This window comes from Apaloderma vittatum, unplaced genomic scaffold, assembly GCF_000703405.1.
Source record: "Apaloderma vittatum isolate BGI_N311 unplaced genomic scaffold, ASM70340v1 scaffold7116, whole genome shotgun sequence".
Taxonomy (NCBI): domain Eukaryota; kingdom Metazoa; phylum Chordata; class Aves; order Trogoniformes; family Trogonidae; genus Apaloderma; species Apaloderma vittatum.
In genome coordinates, this window is record NW_009719961.1 from 168,811 (window position 1) to 182,017 (window position 13,207).

Sequence of the window (13,207 nt, forward strand, 5' to 3'; positions counted from 1 at the left end):
GCTGTCACAGTGTACTGGAAAGGGCCAGGATTTCCCAGATCAGTGTTACAGCCATTCTCATGAGTCCCATCTTGAAAACAGTCACCTGTAATGGTTAAATCTGGTAATGAGAAACACTTGGTTATTGCTATGTCATCAGCTTTAAACACCCTTAATATCCTACACACCACTTAGGTCAGTCTTTAGCATCACACGACATGTCTTTGAAGGCATAAACTTTCTTCTCTTTGGACAAATCCCTACAATAGATTTCTCAAATTTAATTCACATAAGCATCAGTTACAGTTACTCAAGTTACCTGAAGTGTATACTTCTGTATTTCATCCAGAACAAATTCCACTTCTTTTGAGGTTGTTAATGAGGCAAGATTCCCACTTAAATTGTAGCAATACAGTTTGGCATTGTCATAGCTTTCACGACTAGAATTTATGCGGAGGCAGGCGTCTCCAATGTGACTCCATCCTTCCCCGCACAGATGAGCTAGTGTAAAAAGCGAACGATTAAAGCCAATTTGAAACTTTTTAAAAACCTAAGGGAGTCTGCATTTTATCTTCCCGAGATTATAACTCAAAATACATCCCACACTCAATTTACTTTTTCACGTCGCATCAGTTCTAAATCATCAAGTAGTATCATACTGAATATTTTTATAAAAAAGGAACTTTTAACAACTTATAAATATTGTAACTTAGCACAGAACTTATGAAATGTAAGACTATTTCTTCCCTGTACTCAGATCTGAGCACAGCTAAATCTAGGTTATGTACACAATTAATAGCGCTTTAACCAATTATTTTGCCAAAACGTTATGTAAATTTCAAAATCTGAAAACAAAAGTCCTGGAATTATGAGATCACAACTTTAACCTATCTTTGCTTTATCATCCCATTTTTGCATTTAGATTTGCCTAAATACAAATACAATCAGAATTACACGAAATTCAGAAAATACTTCTTCAACATACCGCAGCATCAGTCAGATTCAGATAACTACTGAAAGAGAAGTAATTCACAGCAATCGTTATAGTTAGTCTTAAGAAAGGTTACAAAAATGTAGTTTTAAACTGCACAGAATAAATTAAAGTTATTTAATGAATAATCTATGTGAATAAAAGCCTGTGTTCATTAACTACATCTGGATATAAAGAGCAAATAGAAAATGTTTTGATATCTAACTCCATATATGTAGTTACGAGCATGAATCACAGAATAAATATTATTTCAGAATCTTAACAGTTACCTTCTAAGAATATTTTATAGTAACATGTTCATATTCACTGCTTTCATATTACTACCAGCATCAGACAATCAAGAAACTAGATCTTAGGCCCTACTAGCCCAGGAAAACTGAAGTATAATTTATAAGACAAAACCCCAGCCAGCAAAAGTGACAGTGTCAGCGAACATGTAATAGTAAAGGGCTCAGCATGGCAGTTCAGGTCTGCACTCAGCAAACCCCACAGGCTAGAATTCGTCACTGGCTTGTGCAGAGGTACATGCCATTATGCCTTCACTAATATTATTATCCCTCCTAACAAGATTAAAGGTAGCATTGATATACCAATCAGTGATGTAATTAAATCTGTGCTCACCCGTACAGGCACAGCCAGGCAGCATGAGCACGAGCAAAAGAAATCCAGGTCTACTCACTGAACAAATACTCTTTGGCAACAATGGAGGAGAGATACTTGGTTTATGAAACCAACTATAAAAATCAGGGTGGCCACCCCGCAGCCCTTACCAGGTAGTGCCTGGCACTCCTGCTGCCGCTGGTCCCACTGGCAGTTCAGGTGTAGTGAACAGCTTTTGCAGCTGGTCAGTTTATTGCAGATCTGTTCATTCCTCACGTGACATTTGGTGTAGTTCTTAACCGACTGTAAAAAAAACAAAAAACAAAAAACAACAGCATCTCAGACTTATGTCAAATTATCCACAAAGTCAGAACTGAAATACACAGCGGATGGATCCCTCTTGAAAAATCACAGCCACCTAAAAGTTAGGTTGACTTTAGGCTTTTGGTCTAGACTCTCTTGTTGGTTGCGGAGAGAACAAAATGCATCTCGAGCACAAATCACTCTGCCTTTCCCACACGATTAACTTTGGCTGGGTCAAACAGTACTCTGAGGATGTCACTTCCCCGTACAAAACCCAAATAATTAAACTAAATCTCTATTTTTTAGACCGTTAAGGGATACGCTCTCATTAAATTATTTCATCCTGTGCAGGTTAAAGCAATCAAAATAATCAAACAGAAAATAAAAAATGGCACAAGACAGAGATGTAAAATAATTACACATCACTGGCTGACAGGACAAGAATATGCTCTACTTTGTTTTATCTGGAATAAATGAAACAAAAAGAGGAGCCATAAAACAAAAGAAAGCTTTGTCAAAAATTTCAATCATGCTTTTTTTTACAGATATAACTGCAAACCTGCATGCAACATAGCTAGTGTAAAATTCACAGAATCTACAGGAAACCATTTAGTCAACTAGTGATATAAAAACAGGAATAACATTATTCCTTTGGTACCTCAGTATGCAAGAAAAGGACTAAACACTGAAGAAATTTATACTTGGGGTTTTTTGTTAAGTTTGGTGGTGTGGGGTTTTTGCCCCTGAAATCTTCCTTTCCAAGTTAGGCATTCTGAATACAAGTCTTATTTCCCTCTGCATAGTACTTCTAATTAAGAGATAATATTGATATCTTATTTAATACACTGCTCAAAATTCTCAGTCAATTAATTCATCAGCTTATCCACAAGGCTGTCTCTACTAAATTAAATTCAAGCTAACAATTAAAAATAAATCCTAATTCAAGACAGCTTTATACTTACAGAACGATTGAGGTTGGAAGGGACCTCTGGAGGTCATCTTGTCCAACTCTAACAACCCTTATCTCTCTAAAACCAAAAAATTAATTCCTGCATAGTAGCAAATGTGGAGTTAACATGACAATTTTTCTTCTTCTTTTCTTATAGTCTCCTGGAGTATGATAGAGCACATGGGCAATATGACAGTAAGTTACACAGTCGTTGATACTAGAATGATGACGATGATAGGGCATCAACCTACTGCACTCAGGAGGGAAGACAACCAGTTTCCTTTTATTTTTAACTCCTGAAATAATGCAATTATTACAATGCATTTTCAGTTTCACACAGACCAGCTTCATTGCTGTTGAAGAACACTGCTGCTAAGGGATTTGTTAGTGGCCTTTATTGGATCAGATGCCCATCAGCTAGCCTACTATAAAAGGTACCCACTATTTTTCTGATTAAAGGCTGCTGTGAAGCAGAAAGAACTAGAGAAGCAGTTCTAGAAGGCACCTACACCACAGTATGAAACAGTGGCAACGGCAATGCCATAAAGTAACAGACTGCCTATCTAGGCCAATAAATACATATGAATAACAAAGCACAAAAAGTCTTTAGTACAGACCCACATTTAGTTTCATTCAGTTGTAATGCATGTTCACAAAACTGCTTGAGAGATGCTTTAAAGTGAATTTTAGAGCATAAGTAACCACCATCTGCTCATTATACCTCAATACTCACTTTTAACACTTCCTGACAATAGTCAAAATCCCTAAGCATTCAGATTGGTTTTGAAAATTATATACTCTCTAGTGATATTACATACAGATTACAATTTTCCAACCAAACCAAGATATTTGTTCTATTACTTTCTAATCAAGAAGCTTGTTGTGCACTGGTTATTTAATGTTTAAAATAAAATTCAAAGTACTAGTTACTATTCCATAATCACGTTCTCTGTTGTATCCCCTTATTCCCAGTACTTATTCTCTTAAATCCAATTTAAACATTGCTTGCCTGAAAATCTCATTAGTCCACTGTAGATGTGAATCCAATAGGTAATTCATATTAACACAATATTAAGGTTATAACTTAAGCTACCAAACCCAGTGAAATTCAGAAATATGACAGCCCATCCATTACTGAAGTTCTGTATTGCTGTAGGATATTTATAATGTTTACACACTAAAGTATGAGTAAATCAAGTTACGTACAAAGCTTTTCACTTCTGTCTGATTTATTTAGATTTTTTTCAATACTGATTTTGATATGATGGTATATAGACACAGACTTATGAACTGCAGTGATTTTCTGAATATCCACTGTAGAATGAAAATATTATCTTAGAATTTTAGAAATTGCTATTAAATAATGTACCTCTCTCCTCATCCTGGATTTTTCAGGTTAACTATAATCTTTTCTAGTTTGCGTAGTCTAACTGTAAATTATTAAACTAATATATTTGCTGCTATTTTTCTGAAGCTACACCTAAATCTTACTATAGGGTACTCCCTAGTCTTAAATTTTCTTATTTTCCTCCAAGATAAATTTAATTCTACCTATAATTCCTTCTACTACTTTACACATTTCCCCTTGACTATTCTTTGAATTTCTCAAGTGTAGAAGGACTGCTATAATTATTAGCAGTATCAGTGTAGCATCCAAGGACTCCTTTCCTGAGAGAGAACGTTAACTTTCTGGAAGCAGTGAGAGCATTATAAAAAGACAATGATTCTTGTCCTTAAGGCACCACATAAAATATTTAACAACGTAGGACTATTGCCCTCTTTGAGCTATCCTCTAGTATTCTGTATCCCTCAGCAAGATGCTCTTTATCATATCCTTCATGGGTTCTATGTTTAGTTTATGTTGCCACACTCAGATATAAAATACTTCTAAATCACATATCAATTTGGGCTGTATTTATGTTACTTACATCAACCGGGGATTTATTGTATTGCAAGCGTGGACACTGACACACAAGAAATTCAGAGGCTGTTACTGGGTGTGATTGGTCACAGTTACAGAAGGAACATGTTCCCCTTGTAGGAACATGTCCTCCTTGAAGTTTTTGAAATCAATAAGGCTTTTAAAAACATGGACTGCAGACCGGGTGCAGAAACACTTCAGCCTCTTTCCATCACAGGCTCCAAATCCTCCAAGTCTGGGAAATTTCAGTGGTGTAATTTCTCAAGGTAACCTTCAAAAAAACCTGTACTAGCTATATTTAATGGTAGAAAACAGACAACAAGGCACCACTACAGGAAAGCTGGGGAGGTACTGTTTACAAGGGTATGTAGCGATAGGATGAGAGGCAATGGTTTTAAACTAGAACAACATATATTTAGATTAGATGTCAGCAAGTTCTTTACTATGAGGGTGGTGAAACACTGGAACAGGTTGCCCACAGATGTGGTGGAGGCTCCATCCCTGGAGGCATTCAAGGTCAGGCTTGATGGGGCTCTGAACAATCTGATCTAGTTAAAGATGTTCCTGCTCACTGCAGGATGATGACCTTTGAACAACCCTTCCAACCCAGTGCATTCTATGATTCTACTGTCATCATGCTGTTCAATCTACTTACTACCCAAATTTCCGCACCATCTTGAACCACTCCACATATTTTAAGTACAGGATTTCCCAGCTGGGCAAGACAGGATAAGCATTCGCCCTTCAATATTTGCATCAGATATGAGGGGGTGAACTAAAGGCATAATATACAGAAGTATCTCACTTATGTGAGCTTTTATGGGAGAAAAATAAAACCAGCTCGCTAGTGCTGAAATGTGCCAGATCTCTAGAATGACCTGGCATTACAAGCCTCTGCTTGCAGTTACATCAGATAAGAGCATGAGATATATATATGTATGTGTGTATATATAGATATAGATATAATCTGTGAGTCTGCATAGCAGTGGAATATAGTGTCCTGTTAATGCGCTGACCCATATCAGATGATGAGCACAGGCAGGTATATGTGTATCATCAATGCCTTTGCACTGTTATGAAGTCCATCTGTACAAACAGAGTTATTTCAGGGAAATTTCTGTATTTTACAGCCCTTAGAATCAGCAAGAGCAGTCGCTGCTTCATTAAATATCCCTGACCACAAGGCTAAGGCCAAATTGATTGCCAACAAATCTTTAGTAATGTCAGCCAGTTTCCATGAAGCGAAAGCAACAGATTCTAAAACATTGTTGTGTCTCTCATCTGGATGTTCTGTGATCTAAGTCATAAACCAAGGCCTTTGTACAGCTGCAAAAATAGCACTTTCTCCTTGTGGTGTTTCTGAGTCTACAGCTTGCTATCCCATATAACCATCACAGTACTGTCACTGTCATTTTGTGGGCCTAGTCCAGAAGTAGCAGTCTATGAAAATGGATAATCAGGCTGATCCATTCCATTTCTCCACATGGTGCCATTCTGTTGATGCTCTTTTGATGGGTTTATGTTGATAGCCGCAAAAGCCGGCCTCCATCATCACCCAGCCAATACACTAATTTTGCGACAGCCACTTTTGGCATATGATAGTAACTCTTTCAAGAAAACATTTTGATGAATTTTCTCTATCACATTCGTTATCAACTCCACTAACAGCCTTTGCTATCCACTTCAAACTGAATAAGACACAAAATGATATTGAGAAGATTGGTGCATCAGTTGCTAATTAAGCTGACAGTCTTAGTCATGAAAGGTTGTCACAGGATACTGAACTGACAAGCTTGTGCTAAAACACCCAGGGCTCCACATTTATTAAGGATGAAGATGGTCTGCTCCTTAGCAACTGTTCCTTGCTTAACAGTTGAAAACCATGGTTAGAAAATTGGCACCAAATATAGTATAATGCGTTAGGAAAAGAAGAGCCCTTGAAGATCACAAAGGAAACTAACCATTAGTGCCTGGAATGTGAAATCCCTCTGACAGACTTGAAATGTGGCTGTTGATTAATTTGTGTCTGCATTGCTTTGATTAGTAGTGACTAGCTACGAATGCCAGTGATTAGAGCTGACTCTGTTCACTCTGAATGGGCAACATTTGAGACAAAGTCAATCCGACTCACACCTTAATTTGTCTGTCTAGAGAACAAGATTGATTTGCATCAAGTTCAAACCAGAGAACACGCTACTTTTACTAATGGAAGCATGTAAGGAAAGGATTTTGAACTCAACTACAGCCAGGTATCTAGAGTTAGCCAAAAAAATATAAGGAAGGAAAATTTATAAAGCTAAAATACCATTATAAGCTTGTCAAAAATCAAATGAACAAGCAAGACATGCAGAAGCTGGTGGACAACGTAAAATATGTAATATGACGCTAAGCAATATTAACAATAGAAAATAATAAACTTGTATGAATCAATATGTTCTTATTAGTTGTATTGACAAAGATCAGACCAATCTTGCCAAACCATCATGAGCCAGTTAATCTCATGGTGGCAGAAGCTCATATTCCTTTAATGAGATTACAAGTAGCTCCATGACTTAAAAAAACCCACAAATATTTCCATGATGATCAACGATCAGAATACCTAGACTAATGAGACTGACCTCTTCCTATTTGAAAGAGGAACAAAATCAATAGCCATCCTTTCTGGGCATCCACCATTTTTAATCTGAGTACTATACACCACACATGAAAAAAATCCAACTTGGTAATGACTCTGGGACATTCCAAATGTCATTAATTAGGAGATAATAGTATTTACCCTGAGAGGTACGCAGAGGGCTAACACAACCCTAAAGAATACATTAATTTTTTTCCCCCTGAATAGAGAACTTTGCTGCAGTCCAACTCTGTACTCTGCAACATTTTTACCGCAAAAGCCTACTCTACCACTTTCATTCACTGCAACAGGCCTCGGGTTTAGTTAGAAAAGAAAGAGTATTAATAACATGATGATAGGTTTGCAAAGACTCACCATGCTACAGTTGCTATTCGCTGAAATGCACTTCTTGTCATCACACCACTGGCAACCGTTGGTGTTGGCAGTGCAGCTCGCACAGTCCGCGTATCGGTAACATCTGTCATCTGCAGCAGCTGCAACACAAATGAAAGTCGAAAAGAAACATCACACAGAAGGAGAATAACACCACATTTTAAACACTTGCTTAAAGTATTTTCTGTTACACTCTTCATTTGAATTCTAGCCATTCATAAAGGTTTAAGTTACTGTAGGAAATTAATTCTATTCAGTTAATAAGATTTACTCGTTTAAAAATTCCTTTAGTAACAACTCCATTTGAAGGTTCATAAATCTCGTATCAGCTAAAGGAATACTCACTGATCTGCAGCGTACAAACTCTCTTAGCACAGTGCATAAATTAAGGGTATCAGAAAGTTTCTTAAACTATTCATTCCTCACTCATTTAACACAGGAGAAAGATTTTCTCCAGATGCAGATTTCTAATTAAAATATTAGATTGCTACGCAAGTAGGAAATGGTAAAAGTAGTAAAATAAAATAACCTAAGTCAGAAATTAGCAACCCACAGAAATTTTAAGTCTTTAAAAATTAATTTATAAACTAAATAATGGGCAGTTCTGCCCTTTCTCCACCAAAAATATTTGAAAAAGAGTTCGTGTTAAATCCTTAAACAACCCTTCAGAACTTGGACTAAAATTTATGTTATTTAAAGCAGTTTGGGACACAAATGAATAACACCAGGCACCAGTACAGATTAGGGGACGTCCTGCTGGAAAGCAGCCCCATGGAGAAAGACCTTGGAGCCCTAGTGGGCAGTGAGTTGTCCATGGGACAGCAATGTGCCCTTGTGGCCAAGAGGGCCAATGGGATCCTGGGGGGCAGTCAGAAAAGTGTGTCCAGCAGGTCTAGGGAGGTTCTCCTCCCCCTCTACTCTGCCCTGGTGAGAACACACCTGGAATATTGTGTCCAGTTTTGGGCTCCCCAGTTCAAGAGAGACAGGGACCTACTGGAGAGAGTCCAATGGAGAGCTACGAGGATGATGAAGGGACTTGAACATCTCTCCTGTGAAGAGAGACTGAGAGAACTGGGGCTGTTTAGCCTTGAAAAGAGACGGCTGAGTGGGGATCTTATAATGTGTACAATTATTCAAGGGGTGGGTGTCTAGAGGAAGGTGTCAGTCTCTTTGCAATGGTTCCCTGTAATAGAACGAGGAATAATGGGTTTAAGTTAGAATATAGGAAGTTCCATCTTAAGACGAGGAGAAACTTCTTTACTGTGAGGGTGCCGGAGCCCTGGCACAGGCTGCCCAGAGAGGGTGTGGAGTCTCCTTCTCTGGAGACTTTCAAAACCCACCTGGACATGTTCCTGTGTGGCTGCCCTAGGGGATCCTGCTCTGGCAGGGGGGTTGGACTAGATGATCTCTAGAGGTCTGTGATTCTGTTTAAAGGAGGCAAAAATTTGAAAAATCACTGACCCAAAATACGAGAACTCCAACAATTTCCTACAAAAACTCCTGTGCAGTTTCACTTTTTCAGTTTTGAGATCCTGCAGTTTTAAGAGATTTTTTTGCCAGGACAGTATTGCTATCCAGAAATTGATCTTTGAAAATCCACTAAAATTTCTGCTTATCCTTTAACATTTACTATCAGCAGTTTCTCAGATGATACTCTCAACCAGATATCAACTGAGCCAAGTAAAGAAGTGTGTGAATAACTGACTTTTGGCAGAATATTGCCACCTGGAAACGATTTGACAGCAGTGAGACTGTGCTGTCCATAAAACAGCTTCAGAAGAGGAATCCTACACACCCCATCTCTTCCAAGTTTAGTTGTAGTTTATTCCCACTGCAGAAACCAGACTTGCAAAGCTGCTCTAACTTTATTTCCTTTTCAGCCTGTCTGTGCTTTGGGGTTTTTTGTGTTTTTTTTAAAGATATGATATGCTTTTTATAAGCATATAAGATATGATGTGCTTTTTGTAAGATCCACTTTCATCTGTATTACTTTCTGATTATGATTAAGCTGAAACTTTCTAGATTTTAGATGTTCAAATGTTATGAAGTTGTAGAAAACTAGGTCTTCAGAAGATTTTACCCGGATAATTTTTTTTTTGTTATATAATACACCTTTTATTCAAGTTTGCAACTTTATATCCAGTTCAGAAAGAAATAAAGCAAACAGAAAAATTAACTGCCTTGAAGTATTGAATAAGCCAAATTTTTTTTAGCAAACATTAACTTTAGGTTGGCAGTTTAACTGTACAGTAGTTTGTACATGCAGCACACAGCCAAAGCGTGGTTAGCAATTTTATACTGTGCTGAAAGACGCACAGAAGAAATAGCAGGTGTATGTAGCAGAAATACATATTCTGTTCATGTGAAGTACAAGACCAACAATTTCACAAGCCCAAATACTTAGGACTAGGGTGCCACAGTTATTCATAGTGCTAAACTGTCATTTAAAACAATCTAGCTATCGCAATGCTGCACAGAAATTCACATGACAAACTTGAACCTATTTTGACGTACTGCAGCAAAGGGCCTGTTTGCCTCAAGTTTGTTTCCTGCTGTGAATGTGCTATATTCTCCTATACAAATGTTCCTGTTTGATGTTGTGGCTGCCCCCTCCCTGGAGGTGTTCAAGGCCAAGTTGGACGGAGCCTTGAATAGCCTGATCTAGTTGAGAGGCGTCCCTGCCCATGATAGGGAGGTTGGACGAGATGATCTCTAAGGTCCCTTCCAGCCTAGGCCATCCTATGACTCTGTGATAGGTAATCTACCTGAAGCAGCAATGCTTTCCCTCTCTTACTGGTACATAGAGGTATGAGTGCCATATGCCTGTGATGCCAGATACCACTTGTAGTGCCCATCTGTGCTCTGACTGATGTTATGCTTTCTGGAATCAGAAAAATATGAAGGTAAGTAGGTTGGTTGGTTGGTTTGTTTGCATGGGTGTGTACATATCTCAAAACGGGAGACAGCATAGAAAGACAAAAAATAAACCAGTTATAGTATTTCAAAGCTCTCTCTTTTATAAATGCTTCAAACAGAGCCAAATCCAACCTAAAGTCATTTATGCTAAAGTCATTTTAGGTCCCCAATGAAGTAAATTCTTCCCTTTGAATCCTCATATTTTGTGTCCCTTGGCATCTTGAACTTGTGCTCTTTTGCACCTACTTCTCTGAGTTTAAAATAAAAAAAAATTTCCAGAACTGAAAGATTTTAAAAATTAATCCCTTAAATCTGTTGCACTGAGTATTTTCAGAGAGCAACAGTTCTAACAGTCCAACCACTATTTTCACCTGGTTGCTTGCGGGTTGATTTTAGGTTTTTTGGAGGGTAGGGGAGCAGGGACATCTGGGATTTTATTTCCCACATTCTTCTACATTGCATTGCAAAACTGACACTGTAAGGTTAGAATTCACTTACCTGCTTTCTTAGGACATTTTGTTCTAAGGATGTTATTAGCATGCCCAGATTCCCAGGATTCGCAATGTTTTTTGTTCCACAGACACCTGATCCCTGGACGAGCGTTTTTACATAACTCTTCCTCTCTGAATGCTTCACAGTTTGGAGGCTTGTACACAAGGATGTCATTCAAAAGAACACTTGAAAAACCCCCAAATATATACATGGACCTATTAGTAAAAAACAAGCAAATGTAACTGTCATTGAAGTTATAGATATATTTTCTTGATTTCTTATCTGTCTTGATATACAAGAAGAAAAAATAATATATAATTTTACAAAGAACATTCTTCACCTTTCCCTAGTAAAGCCTCTTTCAGAGGTTCCATTATAAAGACAGATAAGTTTTTCAATTTATTTCTCCATGGAAGTTTAGACTAATGAAAAAATTATTTAAAGTGCACTGCAGTCTACATACTACTGAGTGCCATATACCAAATATTTGGAAAGAAGAAAGAAGAGCTATGGAGGAAACTCCTCATTTTTGGAGTTAGATAATGAGAACAGAATGTGAAATAATGGGCTGGAGGAAATGAGACCATTTTTATTCAAGATTTCATGAGACAGACAGTAATAATTGGCAGATGAATATTCTTTTTTGGTAACATTTCCCAAGCAGTAGCTACTGACATCAGAAACAGAAGACTAAACTTGGTATCTTACTCTTCTCATTTAAAATTAAGAAAAGTATCAGGTAAAAAAACAATAATAAAGTACTTGAATATCTGTTGTACCATATACTCTTAAAATAGAGTTTATTATACAGTTACCAATAGCAGAAATCTTTGGAGAGTATCTCATATTATTTTTTCTTGCACATGAAAAACTACTAAAAGTATCATTAACATCAGGAGGGAAAAAAAAACCCACATTTTCAACTTGAATCTAACTCACTGAAAGTGACAGTATCAGACCTAGCCTACATGTCTTAACACAAGTCAGAATGAAAAACTACCAGTTGCTGAATTCGTTAATTCCAAGCAATTTTCTCTTGATGAAGTAATCTGTTCATTGATTAATCTCAAGTGCTCTGGTACAGAGTTACCACTTAATGCTATTTTTGTTAAAATCAGTCAAAAACTTATTTGTAGTATTACTTATCACCTCCACTAGTTCTGACCTATTCAATATCCATATGCAGATGATGTGTCAGTTGCTCACATATATTTAGATACTGTGTTTATTAGTGTAATGAATAATGTAGAGGAGGAATGAGGAGGAGTACAAAGATCTATAGTACTGCAAATGTCAGATATTAAGCCATCAGGCAACCAGCAATAGTAAAACTGAAATAAGCAAACAGCATAAATTTCTTTAAACCTGAATGAAGTTTTCTACAACTTTTCTACAAAAAAGGAGATATTTGTCCTACAATTTTATCTTTAGGGGTTGGGTTGGAGGTAACGGAGTTCAGCCACCAAGTCTAGAAAACTCCAGATCCACTCCATCATTTGTTTCCAGATGATGAAGCTTTACAGAACTCCTCTAATGCAACAAATGACATGGAAGTATGCTACTTTTTGCAGAGGATAAGCAACACACTTAATATAGTCTAGATGCCCGCAGGTCTTTTTTTTCCTGTAAGTAGTTAATGATGACAACTTTATCAGTATCATCAAAATCTTGCTTTTCCCAAGCAAATTTTACTTATGTTTTTGATTTTATGATTGTAGAAGAACAACGAGTTATAGCACGCTTCACAGAGAACAGGATTCCTCCTGTCACACCTAAATGAGAATCAAAGTTGGTACTGAATTTCAAATTCACTGTAGTTCACAGTATTTTTTCATTCAGAAAAACACCCAGGAAAATTTAAAAGACACTTCATTTACCCATTACTGACAACAGCAGTGTGACCAAATCTGTTGACATCTCGATGCAGATTAGGTTTTGGTAAAATCTTCCATTCATCACAAGCTAAAAGACAAAGCAAAAGCACAGGAAAACACATATAGAATAATTCAAAAAGTTTTCAGCAAAATATACGCAAAATGGATTTTATCA

The 13,207-nt window shown here is 37.2% G+C and overlaps 1 protein-coding gene across 1 annotated transcript in view; it reads right to left on the minus strand.

Moving 5' to 3' along the window:
* LOC104275016 (attractin-like protein 1) overlaps positions 1–13,207 on the minus strand; it is a gene marked incomplete at both ends in the record, with an annotated part of 190,017 nt that overhangs the window by 160,899 nt on the left and 15,911 nt on the right. The window contains 5 exons of the mRNA XM_009870845.1: positions 299–480; positions 1,741–1,873; positions 7,733–7,851; positions 11,165–11,373; positions 13,036–13,120. Of these exons, the coding sequence (XP_009869147.1) occupies positions 299–480; positions 1,741–1,873; positions 7,733–7,851; positions 11,165–11,373; positions 13,036–13,120 (728 nt within the window). The remainder of the gene's footprint in view (positions 1–298; positions 481–1,740; positions 1,874–7,732; positions 7,852–11,164; positions 11,374–13,035; positions 13,121–13,207) is intronic.